Below are 18,486 nucleotides of genomic sequence, written 5' to 3' on the forward strand. Positions count from 1 at the left end.
CTCATCAACCCACCTGTGGCCTTTGCCCCATGCCAGCAATGGTCCCCTTCTCTCACAATCCACCAGTGGCCCTTTCCACACATCAGCAATGGTCCCTTACCCCATGCCAGCAGTTGCTGCTTTCTCTCCCCATCCCACCAGTGGCCCCTTCCCCTCTGCCCGGCCATCCTCTCACCCTGTACCGCCGCGCTCATCCGCCACAGTGCCAGTTTCTGTCTGTCTGCCACAACAAACTTCCAGGTTCTTCTGCTCCGGGCTCCCTTCTCCACTGCCCCCCTCAGTGGTCTACCGTACCCAAGGACACTCCTCTCCCTCCCTCCCCCAGGGCCGCCATTGGCCCTGCTCCCCGCTTTATCCCACACTGCACCGCGTGGCGCGTCATTGAACAGAGCCCATGATGGCGGCGCTGGGTGCGAGTGAAGTGATCGCCCAGCTGGAGAGCGCTGCCAAAGTTTTAATGGTGAGCGGGGAGCGGCGGGGGAGAGCCGGCAGGGCTGGGGTTGCGGTAGTCCCGGGGGGGAGCTCTGTATGGGACTGGCAGCTGACGGGGGGCGCTGGGCACGGGGTGCAGGTGGCCACAGTGACCCGGGTCAGGGGGTGCTGCTCGCTCCTTGCCTGCGTGAGGGCGGACGTGGGCTGCCCGCGGGGTCCTCCGTTCCCTGATCTCCCCATATAGACCCCAGCATCACCCGCCTGGGATAGAGCCGGATCCCCCTGTGGATGTGCTCCATGCTTTATCCTACTTGTACTATTCCCAAGATGATGACATGGCTGGGTGCTGCAGACCTGGCATTAGTCAGGGCATCACATGTGGCCCCTGCATGTTATAGTATTATTTATGTGCAGTCCTCCTGAGACCCTCTTTATAATGAGAAGGGACAGTGTGCAGATGCTAGAAGTCATCATCTATAGCCCATATCCCCGTGCACCTATCTGACTTAATGTTTGCATGTAAACTTTTATTTTCCATAGAGTGAGGGATCTGTGTCACCCTGCTGTGTTTGCAGATTTGTGTTCCTTGTGCAAAGTTTTAGCTTCTTCAGAGCCAGCACATCACCTTTACAGAGAAGTGCTGATAACCCTGTGATCTCAGGTTGAGATGTTTACCCTGCACAAAGGGTAGTAGGTTAATCTATGGCTGACTAGAGACGCTGGTAAGAACACTTTTTAGACTCATTATCCATACTTGAGCACAGGTATCTCAATAAGTCCCCAAATTATTAATGGTTGTTATTGCGATGCGATCTGGGCATGACATTAAACGCCCATGATCGCATTGCAATATGCGATCGTAGCGCCCGGATGTATCTTCAGGAACATGGGCTCCGAAAGGAGAACTACCAGCCGGGGCTACTGCGCAGTCACGCTGACTGCACATACACAGTGGCCATTGCCGGGGAGGGTTCCGGAGTAACCCTCCGCTGGCTAATTATGTGAAGTGTAGCCCATAGGGGCTAGGCTTCAGATGGCGTTAGTTGCGGGGGCCCAATATCCGAAATGCATCGCAGTCCAGATGTTGGTAAATTTGGCAGCATCACATCCCCCATAGAAACCTAACTGCTGCGGTCCCTCCTTCAAACATCTGAGGGATACTAAATGTTTGTGGTTAGCCCCCGAAAATGGGTGTTTTCGGGGATTATACCTCAAATATACAATGATAAGTGGGCCCCTAAGTACCTTAGGCAGCTTGATTTAGCTATGCTCGAGCATGGACATCCTTACAACCTGGACTGTTAGTGTGTCTTGAGTGCTGAGTATGAGAAGTACTGCTCTACCTCATCAAGCAGTATTTGAAAGAGGGTGAAGTGTTCTGGTAAAGTCACTTGTTGCTATCATTGTTTTCACAGAATACTCTCAAGGTGGTTAACCACTGGCATAGCAGCGGGTAACCAGCAACACCACATGTCAGATGTGATTCCGACTAGCACTCAAAATCGAGAACAATTGTACGTTGAATTAAAGTATTTCTGGCAATTGGGAAAAAAATCAACTAAAAACAACCCCTCACCAAAATTGAAACTAGCTGTTGTGCTAATGGCTGGTAGCAGCAAGATTGCTTGGGCTTAAAAGCATTGGGTTTCTCCTTACAATTTGTGCTACCACTCCTAGGCTATGCCAGTCAGGGCTGGTGGCAAAGTAACATGAAACCAGCAGTGTGTGGTCCCCCTGCCATATTTCCAACCAGCCTATGATGGTCAGCACAGTATTCCATAGGGCAATGATTACCAAACTTTCCTGAATTACGGCGCCCTAGAAGAATACCAGCTTTTTTATTATGGCCCCCCCCCCCCCCAGGTCAAAAGTTCCTTATTTAGACATTCAGTATAATTGTTACATAAAGCAAATTATGCTTACCTGACATCCTTGGCTTCCGTTATGTGGTGGTGGACAGGGTTACACTTTTTTGTCCACATATTTTATGATAAGTAAAACCAGAGCTGGTGGCTGCCAATCACATTGACCATAATTTGATTCGGTCCTGGACCACCAACCCGTGGCAAACTTTGGTACCATGGCACCCAGTTTTGGGAACCACTGCTCTATTGGTATTGTGTTCCACGTGATATACAGGCAACCCTCACTATGGCTATTTTCACACCCCTGTGTGGAGTATATGAGTTAATTTATGTTTAAAAAAAACAACAACTTTTATTTGGCTCAACATCCAAAGCAAGTCAAGGCTGCCTTTAAGTGGCTGGGCATGCAGGCACTTCTAGTGCTGAGGAGTTCCAGCATGCTTTATCATTTAGAATAACTGAGCCACTTATGTCCTACGGTTGGGGAGTGGCGGATACTTGTCAGTCGGTCGATGTATGTATGCATCCACTACTTGGCAAAATAAGTCATTAATGCAGACTTGCTCTTTAAGTGCCTTAACACTTCTAGCCATACAGTGTATTCCCACGGTCACAGGACAGACCATGGGGATTTTCCACTATAATACTCTGAAGTGATACAAAACATATATTGTGCTATTGACACAAATGACAAAAACTTTTTTCTTTTGTTCCATTCATCTTAAGATACTGGGCAGAATTCAATTGTTTTCACGGCTCGGATCTCCCGTCTAAAGTGACGGGAGATCGCGGGCCGCTATTCAATTGTTCCAGCTTTTCTCGCTGATCACGCCCAATGTGGTAGGGTTTAGCCGCGTAAATAGGCTAACCCCGACTAAAGTGCTGGGCGCGATCGCGAAAAGTGCAGTTTGGGTGCCCAAACAGGTCACTTTTTGCCGATTTCAACTCGCACCCCTCTGGGGCTGCGAGCTGAAATGGAGCGCTGACAGCTGATCGCGCCCGACAGGAGCAACAATTGAATAGCTCCGTCGGGTGCGATGGGGGCTGGAAACAATTGAATTTCGCCCAATGTGTCTCTGCATTTTGCGCAAATTGCATATGTTCTATGGACAAAATATCCTTATGTTTTTTGTCATAAATTGTGTCCAACTACGAGTAAAGTGCATTGGGCATCCTAACTGCACTTTACTACCCACAGTAGACCCTCAACACCAAAAATAGATACTCTTGCAGAATGCTGAAGACTATTCCCTGTTTAAGAGACTGTGTAATGTGTGACAGTCCTTTCATGCCCAAGGACAGTGCCATTGCCGCTTACCTGACCCCTTATTTGTAATTCAGTAGTATGAGCTCTGCTCTGTATAAGTATTGGCTTTTTCTAAAATTCTCTTCCAGTGCCCTGTGTGTGACTGAATGTGAATTCTGTCCATTTGTGTGTATAAGTTGAATGGACTATTATCAGGGGCGCCGAGAGGGGGGGAGCGGGTACAGATTGCCCGGGCTTCCTGAGGGGCCCAGTGGGGTCCGGCGCCACTCCCCCCCCCTCACAGCAGCCCAGCACACAGCGTGTGCTGAGCCGCAGCAGTCTCCTGTGCCTGTGCGGGGGTACGATCAGACTGATCGCGCCCCCCCTGGCTTTGCGTCAGGCTGAGGGGGCTCAAATCTTTTTTTTTTTTTTTTCTCGGCAAGGCGGCGTGCTCACGTCTCCCGCGATTAGGACGCCCCCTATTACTGGGACCCGCCGCGGCTATTGGCGGGCCTGACTATTATCACTGAATTCTGAAAAGCTGTTGAAGGGAAGGAAATCACCAATGGTCCAAGTTGGTCCCATTGGGCTGGATTGTGTGTTTTGTGTTTTCTAGTTACATACAAGCAGAAGAGACATTGGGTATATTTACTAAAGCGCGGGTTTACAAATGTGGATCTGTTGCCTACAGCAATCAATCATGTTCTACTTTTCATCTAGTACCTTCTAGAAAATGATAGCTAGTATTTGATTGGTTGCTATGGGAGATATCTACACTTTTGTAAACCCGCCCCTTTAGGAAATAGGTTTTTACACATTCCCTTTGTTGTTGCACCCCTAGCTCATTTTGGCTTTTTCCCCATTATACGGAGTGTAGTTGTAAAATAAAATCTACAAAGATCTTGCCTTAATATAAAAGTTGGGATGATGAAGACGACATAAGTGATTCACAGTTAGCGACCAGGTCCTGTAGTCGCCTTGTGTGTTGTGTCTGCGGGACGTGTAAGTACTGATCACATAATAAAGTTAAGCAAGAATGAGTGCTTTTATCATTGCTCTAATTTGCACTGAAACATAACGCGGATGGCTACTACAGGACCTCGCGACTAATTGAATCAACCCCATGCATTGTTAGAATAAATAGTGGAATTATATCAAATCTAATCACTGCAAATCTGACGTGGAAACACAGCCGCAGTACCACATAGATCAATAATATACCTTTTGGTTTGTAGCTTTTAGGGGCATATCCAATTACCTGCTGTGTTTATCGTGTGTTAAGTGCAGGAATCCATGGTTTACCCCGCGCATTAAGTCCCAGTGGGTGCACTTAAAGTGGATTTTTCCTGGCAGCTCCTGAGGCTCTGAGGAAAAATCTGCATTAAGTGCACCCTCTAAGACGGAACCTAATTGAATAGGTCCAGGCTGACCATTAATATATTGAATCTGACGCTTAGAGCTGTATTCAATTTGAGCCGAGCTGCGATACTTTTTCGCGACCCAGCCTTTCTGCCTACTTCGCTCTTTGTAAGCGGAAAAGTATTGCGGCCGTGCCCGCTTTACCCCTTATTCAGTTTGAAAGTACGTGAAAACGAGACCCGGCGAAACTGGAACAGTTGGAAAGTCCTGTCAGATTTGGGGAAAACAGCCTGACACCCCCCAAAAGATGCTCTGACATGGGGGTTAGCTATGGTACCCCACGATATAGCTTGCTGAAGGTATTTGGTGTTTTTAAACGGGCTCAAAGGCTGCTAAATAGCTTTTTTCTATACATGATGCAGAATAGTATTCAGGAGTATTTTTCAAGAAAATAACTTATCCCAGCAAATTTGGGGTACTTGAAAATGGGGGTCAGCATATTTAAAAGTTGCTAAAGTGAAGTTGAAATAATAGTGAAAAATCCTCCTGCCGTAAGCACCTGCAATCAAAAAAAATACTTGGGCCATACTTTGGGACCCCCCCAGAGTCAAGTTCGCTATTTTTTGTTTGTACCCCAACATTTTTTTTTTCACCCCCTCTTTTTCAGAGTAATTTTTTGGGGAGTCCTTAAGTGTTTTTTTTTTTTTTTGACACAGATTACCTTTGGGGGACTGTCTGAAGGCTGAACGGGGGTTCTCGCAACGTTGCACCCCAAAACCCCAATTCTGCACTTTTTTCCACCTCCCATTCATAGGCAAAACTTTTCCGCCTATTACATTGCATTGACTTTCCGCCTAAAAAAATTGAATACGGGGTAAAAGCCAAACAGGTGAAAATGACGTCATTGGCAAAAAGTTTCCGCCAAAAACACGCGGAAACGGACTTTTCGCCTCAAATTGAATACGGCCCTTAGTTTTAATTTAGAAAATTATTATTCTTATAGGATCAGTCGTATTACTGTTGTTAGGTCTTGCCATATTTAGTTTTGTAGTATGTCCTAAAACCATCATTAGCTCAGAAAGGGTAGTGGATAAGTGGAATAGCCTCCCATCAGAGGTGGTAGAAGCTGCGACAGTAGAACAATTTAAACATGCTTGGTATAGGCATAGGAATATCCTTACAAAGAACTGAGGATTACATGGGGTTGAGGTTACCAAAAGGTAAAAAAGGGCAGACTAGATGGGCCAAGTGGTTCTTAGCTGCCGTCAAATTCTGTTTCTATGTTTCCATTTGATTATTGTCGTACAGAGAATCCGGTCAGAAGTTGGCCGCAGTGGTCTTCATATGGAGTCACAGAAGGTTACATTGCCGCCTTGCAGTAGCTGAATGTCCGCAACTGGGGATTTGGACCTGCGTGCAAATTGCCTCCAAATGTGGGTGTTTAGTTGCTACGCCTCACAAAGTGTATAGCGGCTTTAGTGTTTTGTTGAACACATAAACCTGTATAGGCATTCTTTTCTTGCATGGCTCTTTCTTCTGTGGTCAGCTAATCCTGGGCCTAATTGTGTCCTGGCAATGCACAGATAGGCCCATGTATGGCTACTCTACTGTAAATTGGGGGATAGGGCATGAATCGTTACTGGCAATGTTAAGATTGGTGCTAAAGTAAAAATAAAGTGTTTATAATCACATAAGTGTGAATTTGATAACTGCATGTTTACAAGTAAGTGAATTGCCGGACAACTAGAATTCCTATTCGCATTGCAACAGTTTATATTTTAACAGCAAGATTTGCAGACTTTGAAATGCTATGAAGTCATTGGGGACAGTTATTTGTACCTACCTTCTAAACTGCACGGGAGCTATTCAGTTATTTGTACCTACCTTCTAAACTGCACGGGAGCTATTCAGTTATTTGTACCTACCTTCTAAACTGCACGGGAGCTATTCAGTTATTTGTGCCTACCTTCTAAACTGCACGAGAGCTATTCAGTTATTTGTACCTACCTTCTAAACTGCACGGGAGCTATTCAGTTATTTGTACCTACCTTCTAAACTGCACGGGAGCTATTCAGTTATTTGTACCTACCTTCTAAACTGCACGGGAGCTATTCAGTTATTTGTACCTACCTTCTAAACTGCACGGGAGCTATTCAGTTATTTGTACCTACCTTCTAAACTGCACGGGAGCTATTCAGTTATTTGTACCTACCTTCTAAACTGCACGGGAGCCATTCAGTTATTTGTACCTACCTTCTAAACTGCACGGGAGCTATTCAGTTGTTTGCGTAAACATCCCCTTTCTCGTGCAAGAATGCCTGGGATTAGCCGCGTTAAGCAGCTTCTCCTGTTTTAATTGCTGGGCCCACTGCAGTTACAGGGCACCCGGCACTTGTGACCAGACCTAAGGCTTGCCTTACGTGGATTTCTATTCACACCTCAGGAGGGTGTCAGCAGAAATCCGCAACAAGTGCAGCCTCAGAACTGGTTGCGCAAACAATTGCGTTAGTTCATGTACAGTTTAGATGGGAGCTGCAAACAGTTGAATCGCCCCCCACTCTGGGGTCGGATTCAGTTCAGCACGTTGTGAATAGGGCAGGGAAGGAGTTCCCGGAGCTATTCAATTGACCGCACTAACAAGCATTCTCCATCTAAAGTGCCGGCCACGAGGTAGTTAGCACCACGCTAAGCTGGAAAACATTATTGCAGCCGACACTTAAAACTTGGATTTCTGCTCGCACCTCAGGAGCAGAATACCTATAATCGGACTTAACAGTGCGATCAATTGAATAGCTCTGAACTTCTTCCTGGGGCTATTCATCATTGCGCTGCATTAAATCACCCCCTATGTCTTCATTTATGTTGCTATACGCAATGTCAACACCTGCAAAATGTTGAAATTGTCATAATGTTGACATTGGAAAGCTCAGCATTGTCATAATGTTGACGTTTCCATAAGGGTTAGGGTTAACGTTCGGGTTACCATTAGGGTTAGGGACACTATCAGGAAAAACTGCATGTCTGCATTCTAACAATGTCAACATAAAATCATTGGCAACTTTGCTGAATGTGAACTTGTCGACCATTACGACTATGTTAACATTCGACATACTGGGCACGCTTCAATTCAACATGAATTGTGTCGGGAAGGAGCTCCCGGCGCTATTCAATTCAGCGCGCTGTTATATCGGAAAATGCTTGTTCTTGCGCCTTAAACATGGTGTTTAGTCGCGAGAACCGCCATTATCTGACTTAACTGCCTGGCGAGATGCTGTCTCCACCGCGCCGAGGGCAGAAAACAGCAGCACGCCAGGAGTTTTGTCAGATTTCTGTTCGTACCCCAGGGAAACTGACTAATGTTACCTTGCAGTGAATGGATGCAGCACTCCTCATCCAACAAATTCATTCATTCATTTCCATTGTAGTCAATGGTGGGAACCACAGAGTAAACTTTAATAACCTTGCGGCTCCCACCATTGACTACAATGGAGGGAGCCGTTCATTGGCTGAGAGACGGGAGATGACCTCTCTCAGCCAATGAACGCTTAGCAGCGGGGTTTCCATGGTGATACCCCGCCGCTAAGCTCTCATTCGGGAAGTACCGTTCTATAGAAAGAATGGTACTAAGTTCGTGGATCGGATTTTCGTTTTTTTGGCAAGTCCGGGGATGCCTACTTTGGAACGAAGAGGACAGAACCTCGCATAGGAGATGGTGAGTGTGTTTTTTTTCACAGGTCCCCTATGGATACTTTACTGGACAAGTGGACTGATGCTACAGGTTACATAGGTGAGTGTGTGTATGTATGTTTAATAAACTTATACTGTCACGGTGTGTGTGTCCTGTGTTTTTTTTTTTAAACATTTTTTTACAGGTGAACTACAGGTACTAGTGGGTCCTTAATGCCCTGCATGCTGGTACTTGTGGTTCTCCAAGTACCAGCATGCGGGGCAGGCTTGCTGGGACTTGCAGTTCTACTTCTAAAGACAATGTTTGATATTTATTTACACCACACCACACTATCAACCCACCACCTGGGGTGCCCCCTTTATTGGGGGGGTCCCCAGCTCTCCAGGGATCCCCGGTCTGGGCTGACTAGCGGTCAGGACTGATGCTGCAGCTGGGGGGCCCGGTGAAAGGGCTCCCCTGGCTGTGGCATCAGCCCCCCGCTAGAAAAAGTCCAGTGCTGGTTCTGGAACATACAGACTAATACCCAACTAATTTTTTTCCCCTGTATTTCCAGAACCAGGACCGGATCAGAGCCCAGAGCTGGTTGCGCAGAATATGGGGGACCCCTACGTCGTTTGTCCCCTGTATTTAAGCACACCCAGCACTGGGTCACTAATGCCCGGGGCTGGTTGCTCTTTTTTGGAGGAGGGGGGGGGGGGGGGGGGGGCACGCCATTATTTTCTTTTTTTTTTACACAGGTTTTTTTTTTTTTTTTTTTTTACCACAGCAGCACAGACGGGTCTCACGGACCTGTCATTGCTCTGTGCCAATCACACAGCATGTAGCACGGATCTCCCGGGTCCATGCTGCATGCAAATGGGCACCATAACGCTGATTGGCTTCCTGTCTGCCACTGCAGTGCCACTCCTAGATGGGCCACGTGTTTGTGCCGCCCACTTGTGTCGCTTAGCATAGTCATCCAGCTACCTCGGTGCAACCTTTTGGCCTGAAAACAATATTGTGAGGTGTTCAGAATAGAGTGGAAATGAGTGGAAATTAATGTTATTGGGGTTATTAATATCGTAGGAACAAAAAAAGGCCCATTTTATGTGATTTTAGCGTTTTTTTTTTTTTTTTTTAAGAAAAAATCCAGGTCCAAAACCCAGAACCCAAAACATGGAAGGGTGGTTTTGGCAAAACCAATCCAGATCCAAAACACGAAAAGTGGCTGGTGCACACCACTAGACTGAACATTGGTTGAGCCCACATATTTCCGGGTATGCTGTGTAGTCTGAGTGTCTGCGGCCTTGCATACCAAGTAGGATGAGTTTTCGCAGACCCAATGCGGACATGAAGGTGATATGTTGTGTAGTATAATATACCAGCTTGTGTCAGGCTAAGTAGAGCTTGCCCACAAATGTGGTTTAGTATATACATCTTGCATTACAAAGCAATAACTAATGATTGAATGATTCAAGTCTGGACATTTAAAAAAAAAAAAAAAAAACATACATGGTGTCAGCTATAATTACACGTGGGCATCAATGCAAAACAGGAAAAAGACACAGCCGTTGTGCACTTAATGTATAAATACTGCAGTAACTTTTTTAATCCTAAAATGTCTAAATTAAGTGGTTGTTTATTATTTTTACTTTTAAATTAATTTGTGGCTTAGGTGCGCTTTGTCTTTTTTTTTTTTTTTTTTTACTGTAAATTGTACTTTTTTTTTTTTTTAATTTTGCACAGCGGGTGCTGCCGATGAGCTCTGTATTTGATGCCCCTTATAATGCAAGTCACAGTTGGTTCATAATCAGAATATTTATTTATTTTTTAATCTCCACGTGTCCCAGTTCTTTCAAAATAGGTTTCCTTTTATGCCTGTAAGTGTTACTAAGCATCCATGTTGGAATATCTGTTGTCATAGAGGTCAGCAAACCCTTAGGGCGCAATTCAATTGTTTTAGCGTGCCCGATCTCCCATCTAAAATGACAGGAGATCACAGGGAGCTGTTCAGTTGATGCCAATCTTCCCGTCGATTGCGCCCAAAGAAGTCAGGTTTAGCAGCGTAAAACAATTGAATAGCACCGGGCGCAAAGAGGCGCCAAAACAATTGAATTGCGCCCTTAATGTTTGTATTCCTGTGTAAAGGATTTAAAGGGTGACAAAATCACCACGTAGATGTGCTAAAGAGACAATATTGTACTCTATACACCCGCTAGCATTCCTTAAGACATGGCGGCACCTTGCCGTGTTCTCCCCACGTTTTATTTGTCGGGCTGTCCATCCGTCAAAAATCCAATGCCGCCTGGCACTATGACACACCCAAAAGTCATTCTGCCGTGACGGTCACCGTGCCGGGTGGCGTTAGACTGGAGAAGATCAAACCCCCTGTATAGTTGCCGGTGAACAATGAAGAGTGGTCCTCCTGCGTTCACACTCTGCTTTTCAGCTGCCACAAGCTTGTACCTGGGGGTCCTCCTGTGTAGCCAGCAAGTGAGCCAGTATCTGGAGTGGCTATCAGTCCTACCACGAAGTGGGGACAGTATCTGGAGTGGCTATCAGTCCTACCACGAAGTGGGGACAGTATCTGGGCATAGTTTAAAAAATTATTTGTGGCCAAAAACAATTATTGTGCAGTATCTGGGCTCTGTTTAAAAACATAGGGAGAAATAAATTGTTTTTCTCCACCACTGGATGGCGCCCATCGGTAGCAATACAGTTGTTCTGCATTTTGGGCGCCCATTAGCCGCGGCTGCGCACATTTCTGCTTGCCGCCTCCTGAGGTGGTGAGCTGAAATGTGCGACAAGTCCTTGGTTTGACTTTGGTCACTGAGGTGAAGAAGAAAATGGCGGAGCTGTATGGGAAATAAGAATGCAGCGGTGAGTGGATGCAGAAGTGGAACGGAATTAAAATGTACTTTTATATAATTAAACCTAAATTATAGCATCAGTCTTGTTGTTTAATAGCCACACCTCATATATATATATATATAGCGCCAGCATATTCCGTTACAATTGGGTACAGAACAGTAGTAGAACAAGACTGGATAATAACAGACGGACAAAGAGCTAGGAGGGCCCTGCTCACAAGCTTACATTCTGTTATGTCTGTCAGTGCTAGATATACTATGCTAGGCAGACAAACCCAATAAGATAGGATTTATTTTTAAAAATAGACCCTTTTAGAGGTAAATTTATGCTTTATTTAAATAAAAAAAAAAAAAAAAAACTTTTTTTGCAAAATGCCTAGAAGTAATGTGTGTGTGTGTGTGTATATGTATATATATATATATATATATATATAAATATAATGTGTGTGTCATTTTAAGCCACTTAAAAAAAAACAAACAAACAAAAAAAATAAAATAAGCTTGAAAATACACCCCTTAACACCCACCTGTAATCTTGAAAACACCTGTCCCCATTATATAGCACCCCCATATACCTGTCCCAATCATATAGCACCCCATATACCTGTCCCAATCATATAGCACCCCCATATACCTGTCCCAATCATATAGCACCCCCATATACCTGTCCCAATTATATAGCACCCCCATATACCTGTCCCAATTATATAGCACCCCCATATACCTGTCCCAATTATATAGCACCCCCATATACCTGTCCCAATCATATAGCACCCCCATATACCTGTCCCAATCATATAGCACCCCCATATACCTGTCCCAATCATATAGCACCCCCATATACCTGTCCCAATCATATAGCACCCCCATATACCTGTCCCAATCATATAGCACCCCCATATACCTGTCCCAATCATACAGCACCCCCATATACCTGTCCCACATCAACAAACCCATTTTCCTGCACTTTGCACCTTTTTTACCCCCAAAATGACATGTCATTATTGGGCAAATTAAGCTAATTAAACTTTTTTTTTTTTTGCCTAATTAGCCATTAAGGAGGGCGTCCCAGTGGTTCTGAACCAAGTCCTGACATTTGTACCTATTTAAAATGGGGATTTTCCCCAACTTTTCACCTGCTCAGGAGGTGGGGAAAACTAATTTGAGTTAAATCCCATGAAGAATTATCACACACTAACTTAAGGGCTAATTGAATAAGACAGTTTTTTTTTTCACCCGAGATTCACTTTTAACGCACAAAAATTGGTTATTGCGGCTAATTTAATTCCCCCCTATGTAAATTTCAGTTAAATCCCCCACTGATAAAATGACTGTGGACACATCCCTCTGCTTTGTCTTATTTATGCTGGATTAATGAATTCTGCCCCCTCTTCTGTGCTACTAAATTCATGCCTCAATAATAATGTCCATATTTCTACTTCAGGGTCCATAGGGTATCCACAGGATACCTTGGGGTATAGGTGTGACGTCAGTCGCAGGGCACCAAAGAGTTAAGCTTTCAGCCTCCCAGGATGCACTAGGTCCCCCTCCTATACCCCGCCCCCGGGCCAAGGCACCTCAGTTTAGTTTGGTGCCCGGCCGGAGTCGGGTGCACCTGTTGGAGTGGGGGCTAGAAGAGCCCCTGAAGCTTTTTCTTCATGCAGCTGTGGCTGCACATCTGGATGAACAGCATGGACAGTCAGTCCTGACGTCCATGCTGTCTTCCCTACACCCCGCCGGTACCAGAACGCCGGTACTGATCCGGGGATGCTGGTGGGCGTCTGGGGTCACAGCTAGCGGTGACCCCAGATGCTCCGGACCATGGCCGGATTCAAGCGGGACAGAGGTAAGCAGCGGGGTCCCGCGGTGGGTCCCCGCTGATCACATGGTCCTAAGTCCCCAGGCAGGGGGCTCCCTGGGGACTGGCTGCAGCGTGGAGCCAGGCGACCAACCTGCGCTTCCACTACCCCCTGGGACAGCGGACCGCAGCAGAGCGGTAGCGCTGCGGCGTCCCAGGGGTTAAATGCATGCCAGGGGAGCGCGCCTTCCCTGTCTCACAGCCGGCGCCTCCCCCGCTGCACACAGCCCTCTCTGCATGCTGCCGACTGGTCCTGTGGCAGCGCTCCTCCCCCAGGCCAGCCTCCTCTCTGCTCCTCGGCGGCCATCTTCTCCAGAACGCATGGTGAACGCTGCTGGAAGCGCTGGACGGAAGCATCGTGGTCTGGGTCCCCCCGCATACCTCTCCTCCGCTGTGGCTCAGGTCTGTGTATGCAGCGCTGTGTCCTACCAGGCCCTGTGTCTGTGTAGTTGAGTAATCAGCGCTGTTAGTGCAGGAATTGTTATTTCTCTGCATTGTATGTGACTGTGCTAGCGCTGCTGCCTGTAACTTTTCTTCTCTAAACTGTCAGCTTTATTACTGTCCCTGTTCTTCTGCTAAAGCCCTTGCGGTGCGGTGCTGCAGGGTGGTCTCTCGCCTATTTAATACTTAATTGGTGAGAGAGGTCACATACGTGGTGCCATCATGTCTGAAAGTGATTTTCCCCTCCGGCTACAGTGTACCACGTGCAAAGTACCGTTAGCGGAGGGGGAGGGTAGCGCGGAGGGCCTTTGCCGGCAGTGTTTGTCCATGGCGCGGCCTATTACGGTTACAGCACCGGTACAGGAGCCGCCCTGGGCTTGTTTCGCTCAGGCGTTAACAGCTTTAGTGGGCCAGTTAGCTCCGCAGCCCGCGTTTACTCCGATGGGTTTGTCCCAGCAGTCTGTGGTGTCGTCACCCATGCAGGGGTTCCCACGACAATTGGTGGTACCCCACAGTCTCCCTATTTCCCCGCTCCCGGGTTCTCAGGAGCCAGCGTGGGTTAACTCCCTGACGAGTTCTGTACAGCACTTGTCGGATGTGTTGCAAGGGGAGTCTGTGATGCGGCCTCATAAAAGGCCGGTGGCGTCTCTGTCCGCTCCTTATGAGGATGACGAAGGGACGTCTGATGATGGGGAGATTCTGGATCCTTACGATCAGGAACCTCTCCATACTAAGGACGCTGATGCTAAGTCCAAAGTATATATTCCTGGACTTATTCGGGCGGTCCGCACAGCCTTGGTGATTGAGGACGAAGTTCCCCCAGCGGCTAAATCTAAGTATGCCTTTTTCAAAGATGTGAAGGGCGATGCCACAGTCTTTCCTCTTTCGGGTCAGTTGGTGGACCATTTAGAGGAGGTGTGGAAACAACCTGGCAAAAGATACCAGCCACAGAGACGCCTGGCGGTGGCTTATCCGTTCGCGGATAATTATTTTGCTAAGTGGGAATCCCCTCCACAGGTGGATTCTCACGTGACCCGTCTTGTCCGTAGTGCCACATTGCCGATGCCATCCATGTCCTCCCTTAAGGATGCTACGGACCGCAAGGTAGAAATCTGCCTGAAGTCCGCTTATTCCCTTGCAGGGGGGGCAGCACGGCCGGCTATGGCCATTTGCTGGGTTGCCAGAGCGATGGAGCGCTGGGCGGATTCATTAGAGGCTTCTTTTGAATCCGACTGTCCGGCCGAACAGGCGGAGTTGATTGGCAATCTCCGTGATTCGGCCACCTACATCAACGAGGCGGCTCTAGACATTAGTACTCTGGTGTCTAGAATTTCTTCAGCAGCGGTAGCTGCTCGTCGCACCTTGTGGCTGCGATCCTGGAAGGCGGACGCAGATTCCAAGAAAGGTCTGGAAGCGTTGCCGTTTACCGGAGAAGTTCTCTTCGGTCTGGATCTGGATAAGATTGTGGCCACGCTGGCGGCAGCCAAATCTGCTTGTCTCCCGTCGGCCGCTGCTCCTTCTGGTTCGGGACCATCGTCCTTTCGGTCATCTAGGGCCCAGGGCAGGCCCAAACCACAGTCGTTTCCTCGACAGGCTGGCCCTAAGAAATCGGTCAAGCCCCGGAAGCAGGCATGGAGTACCAGACGTCCGGCCCCCAAGCCAGATGACAAGCCTGCGGCCTGACGGTCCGGGCCTCCCTTTGGGGGATCCCAGGGTGGGAGGCCGCCTGCTACAGTTCGCCCAGTGTTGGTCGACCACTACGACAGACACTTGGGTTCTGGAGGTGGTTTCCCACGGATACGCCCTCTCCTTCCGGCACAGACCCCCGGCTCGCTTCTTCACCACGGGTCTCCCATCAGACCGGAACAAGGCTACGGAGCTGCGGAAGGTATTGCACACTATGCTCCAGGCTGGAGTTATAGTGACTGTTCCATTCTCCCAGAGGGGCCAGGGTTTCTATTCAAATCTATTTTTGGTACAGAAACCCAATGGGTCATATCATCCGATTCTCAACCTCAAAGCACTCAACAAGTCTTTGCGGGTCCCGAAGTTTCAGATGGAGACCCTACGGTCCATCATTCTGGCGCTGGAACCTGGGGACTACTTGGTGTCATTGGACATACAGGACGCTTACCTGCATGTCCCTATTCTTTGGCGCCATCAACAGTTCCTCAGGTTTGCAATCCGCAGCGACCACTTCCAGTTTCGGGCGTTACCTTTTGGCCTGGCAACAGCACCACGTGTTTTCACCAAGGTGATGGCGGTCATGGCGGCTTCTCTGCGGCTGCAGGGAGTCCGCATGTTGCCGTATTTGGACGACCTGTTATTGGTGGCAGGATCTCCAGAGCTCCTGTTACGCCACTTGGACCTGACCATTGCACTGCTGCAACGGCACGGCTGGCTAATCAACTGGCAGAAGTCCACTCTAATCCCGTCTCGGAGGATTCTGCATCTTGGAGCCTTATTGGACTCGGGACAGCAAAGGATCTTCGTGACGGAGGACAAGATCTCTGCTTTACAGTCAAGGGTGCGCAGTTGCCTGCACAGCCGCCGGGTGTCCTTACACTCGGCGATGAGGTTACTGGGCTCCATGGTGTCGGTGTTCGACATGGTGGAATACGCCCAGTTTCACTCCAGACCTCTGCAGCACCTGATCCTGTCCAAGTGGAACGGGCTGACTCAGTCTTTGAAGTCCCAGACGATTGTGCTCACCCAGGAGGTTCGCCTGTCCCTTGCGTGGTGGTTACAGACGACCCACCTCAACAAGGGACGTCCGTTCTGGGTTCCAAATTGGGTCCTGTTGACAACGGACGCCAGTCTTCGGGGCTGGGGAGCAGTTTCGGGTCCACACTTGTTCCAGGGCAGGTGGACGCCGACAGAAGCGGAGCTTCCAATAAATATCTTGGAACTCCGTGCGGTCTTCAATGCTCTCCAGCAGGCACAGCGGTTTCTCCAGGGTCGCCCGGTGCAGGTCCAGTCGGACAACGCTACCACCGTGGCCTACATAAACAGGCAAGGAGGAACTCGCAGTCGGGCGGCTCTCGTAGAGGTCTCTCGGATCCTGGTTTGGGCGGAGCGCAATCTTCCGGCCATATCAGCGGTCTTCATCCCGGGAGTGCTAAATTGGGAGGCGGACTTTCTAAGTCGCCAGGACGTTCATCCGGGGGAATGGTCCCTGCACCCGGACGTTTTTCAACTACTGGTGGACAGGTGGGGTCTTCCAGAAATCGACCTCATGGCGTCCCGGCACAACAACAAGTTGCCGGTGTACGGGTCTTGCACAAGAGACGAAGGGGCGTCTCTGGTGGATGCTCTGTCCGTCCGGTGGACGTTCCGATTCGCATACCTGTTCCCTCCGGTCTCCCTTCTTCCACGGGTAATCCGGAAATTCAAACAGGAAGGAGGGACGCTCCTGTTGATAGCTCCCGCGTGGCCCAGACGGCACTGGTTCTCAGACCTTCAGGGTCTGTCCGTGGACAGTCCTCTGCGGTTGCCGCTACGACCGGACCTTCTGTCTCAGGGTCCTTGCCTTCACCCGGACCTGACTCGGCTGTCTTTGACGGCGTGGCTGTTGAGACGGCCATGCTGAGGTCCCGGGGGTTTTCCAGCTCTGTGGTGCGTACCATGTTACAAGCTCGGAAACCGTCTTCCGCGAGGATATACCATCGCGTGTGGCATACGTTCTTCCAGTGGTGTCGACCGAGAGGTTATGCACCGCGGGAGTTTCGTCTGTCTCGGATTCTCGCCTTCCTGCAAGCGGGACTAGATCATGGGCTTCGCCTTGCTTCTTTGAAGGTACAGGTTTCGGCCCTATCTGTCTGGTTTCACCGTAGGATTGCTACAATCCCGGATGTGCGCACCTTTATGCAGGGTGTTCTCCGCATTCAGCCGCCCTTTGTTCCACCTGTGGCGCCTTGGGATTTGGCTGTGGTCCTGAGGGCTCTCCAAGGACCGCCGTTTGAACCACTGGGCTCAGTGGATCTTAAATGGCTAACAGCTAAGACTGTTTTCCTTCTGGCCATTGCTTCGGCCAGACGTGTTTCTGAGTTAGGGGCTCTTTCTTGTAGACCCCCTTTCTTGGTTTTTTATGGGAACAGGGCAGTGCTCCGCACTCGGCCCGAGTTTCTTCCCAAAGTTGTTTCCCGGTTTCATGTTAACGAGGAAATAGTTGTTCCGGCCTTTAACTCACCGGATCTTTCCGTGGGTGAGGCCTCTTTGGATGTTGTGCGGGCCTTAAGGACTTATGTTGACCGCACTTCTTCGTTTAGGAAGTCGGACGCTTTGTTTGTCCTCTATGGCTTCCGTAAAAAGGGTTGGCCTGCTTCAAAGCAAACTTTGGCAGCCTGGATCCGTATGGCTATTTCTGAAGCTTATCTTCATGAAGGCCTACCGGTCCCTCCTTCTCTGAAGGCTCATTCCACTAGGTCTGTGGGTCCTTCGTGGGCAGCTCGACGTGGTGCCTCGGCAGTTCAGATCTGCAAGGCTGCTACGTGGTCTTCTGTCCATACCTTCGTGAGGTATTACAGGTTTGACACCTTCGCCTCTCAGGATGCTTCCTTCGGGCGGCGGATTCTCCTTTCTGCACAGGAGCGTCCCCACCCTTAAAGGATACTGCTTTGGGACATCCCCAAGGTATCCTGTGGATACCCTATGGACCCTGAAGTAGAAAATATGAGATATGGTAAGAACATACCCTTGTTATCTCTATTTCTACGAAGTCCATAGGGTTCCACAGGACTCCCGCCCTG

The 18,486-nt window shown here is 48.6% G+C and overlaps 1 protein-coding gene across 1 annotated transcript in view; it reads left to right on the forward strand.

Annotated features, from left to right (window-relative positions):
- Positions 1–375: 375 nt before the first annotated feature.
- Positions 376–18,486, forward strand: part of XPO4 (exportin 4) — a 138,934-nt gene continuing 120,823 nt past the window's right edge. Inside the window, exon 1 of the mRNA XM_088458528.1 lies at positions 376–460. Within this exon, the coding sequence (XP_088314654.1) occupies positions 395–460 (66 nt within the window). The 5' untranslated portion in view covers positions 376–394. The remainder of the gene's footprint in view (positions 461–18,486) is intronic.

Source organism: Taudactylus pleione, unplaced genomic scaffold, assembly GCF_031769625.1.
Source record: "Taudactylus pleione unplaced genomic scaffold, aTauple2 ptg000842l, whole genome shotgun sequence".
Lineage (NCBI taxonomy): Eukaryota > Metazoa > Chordata > Amphibia > Anura > Myobatrachidae > Taudactylus > Taudactylus pleione.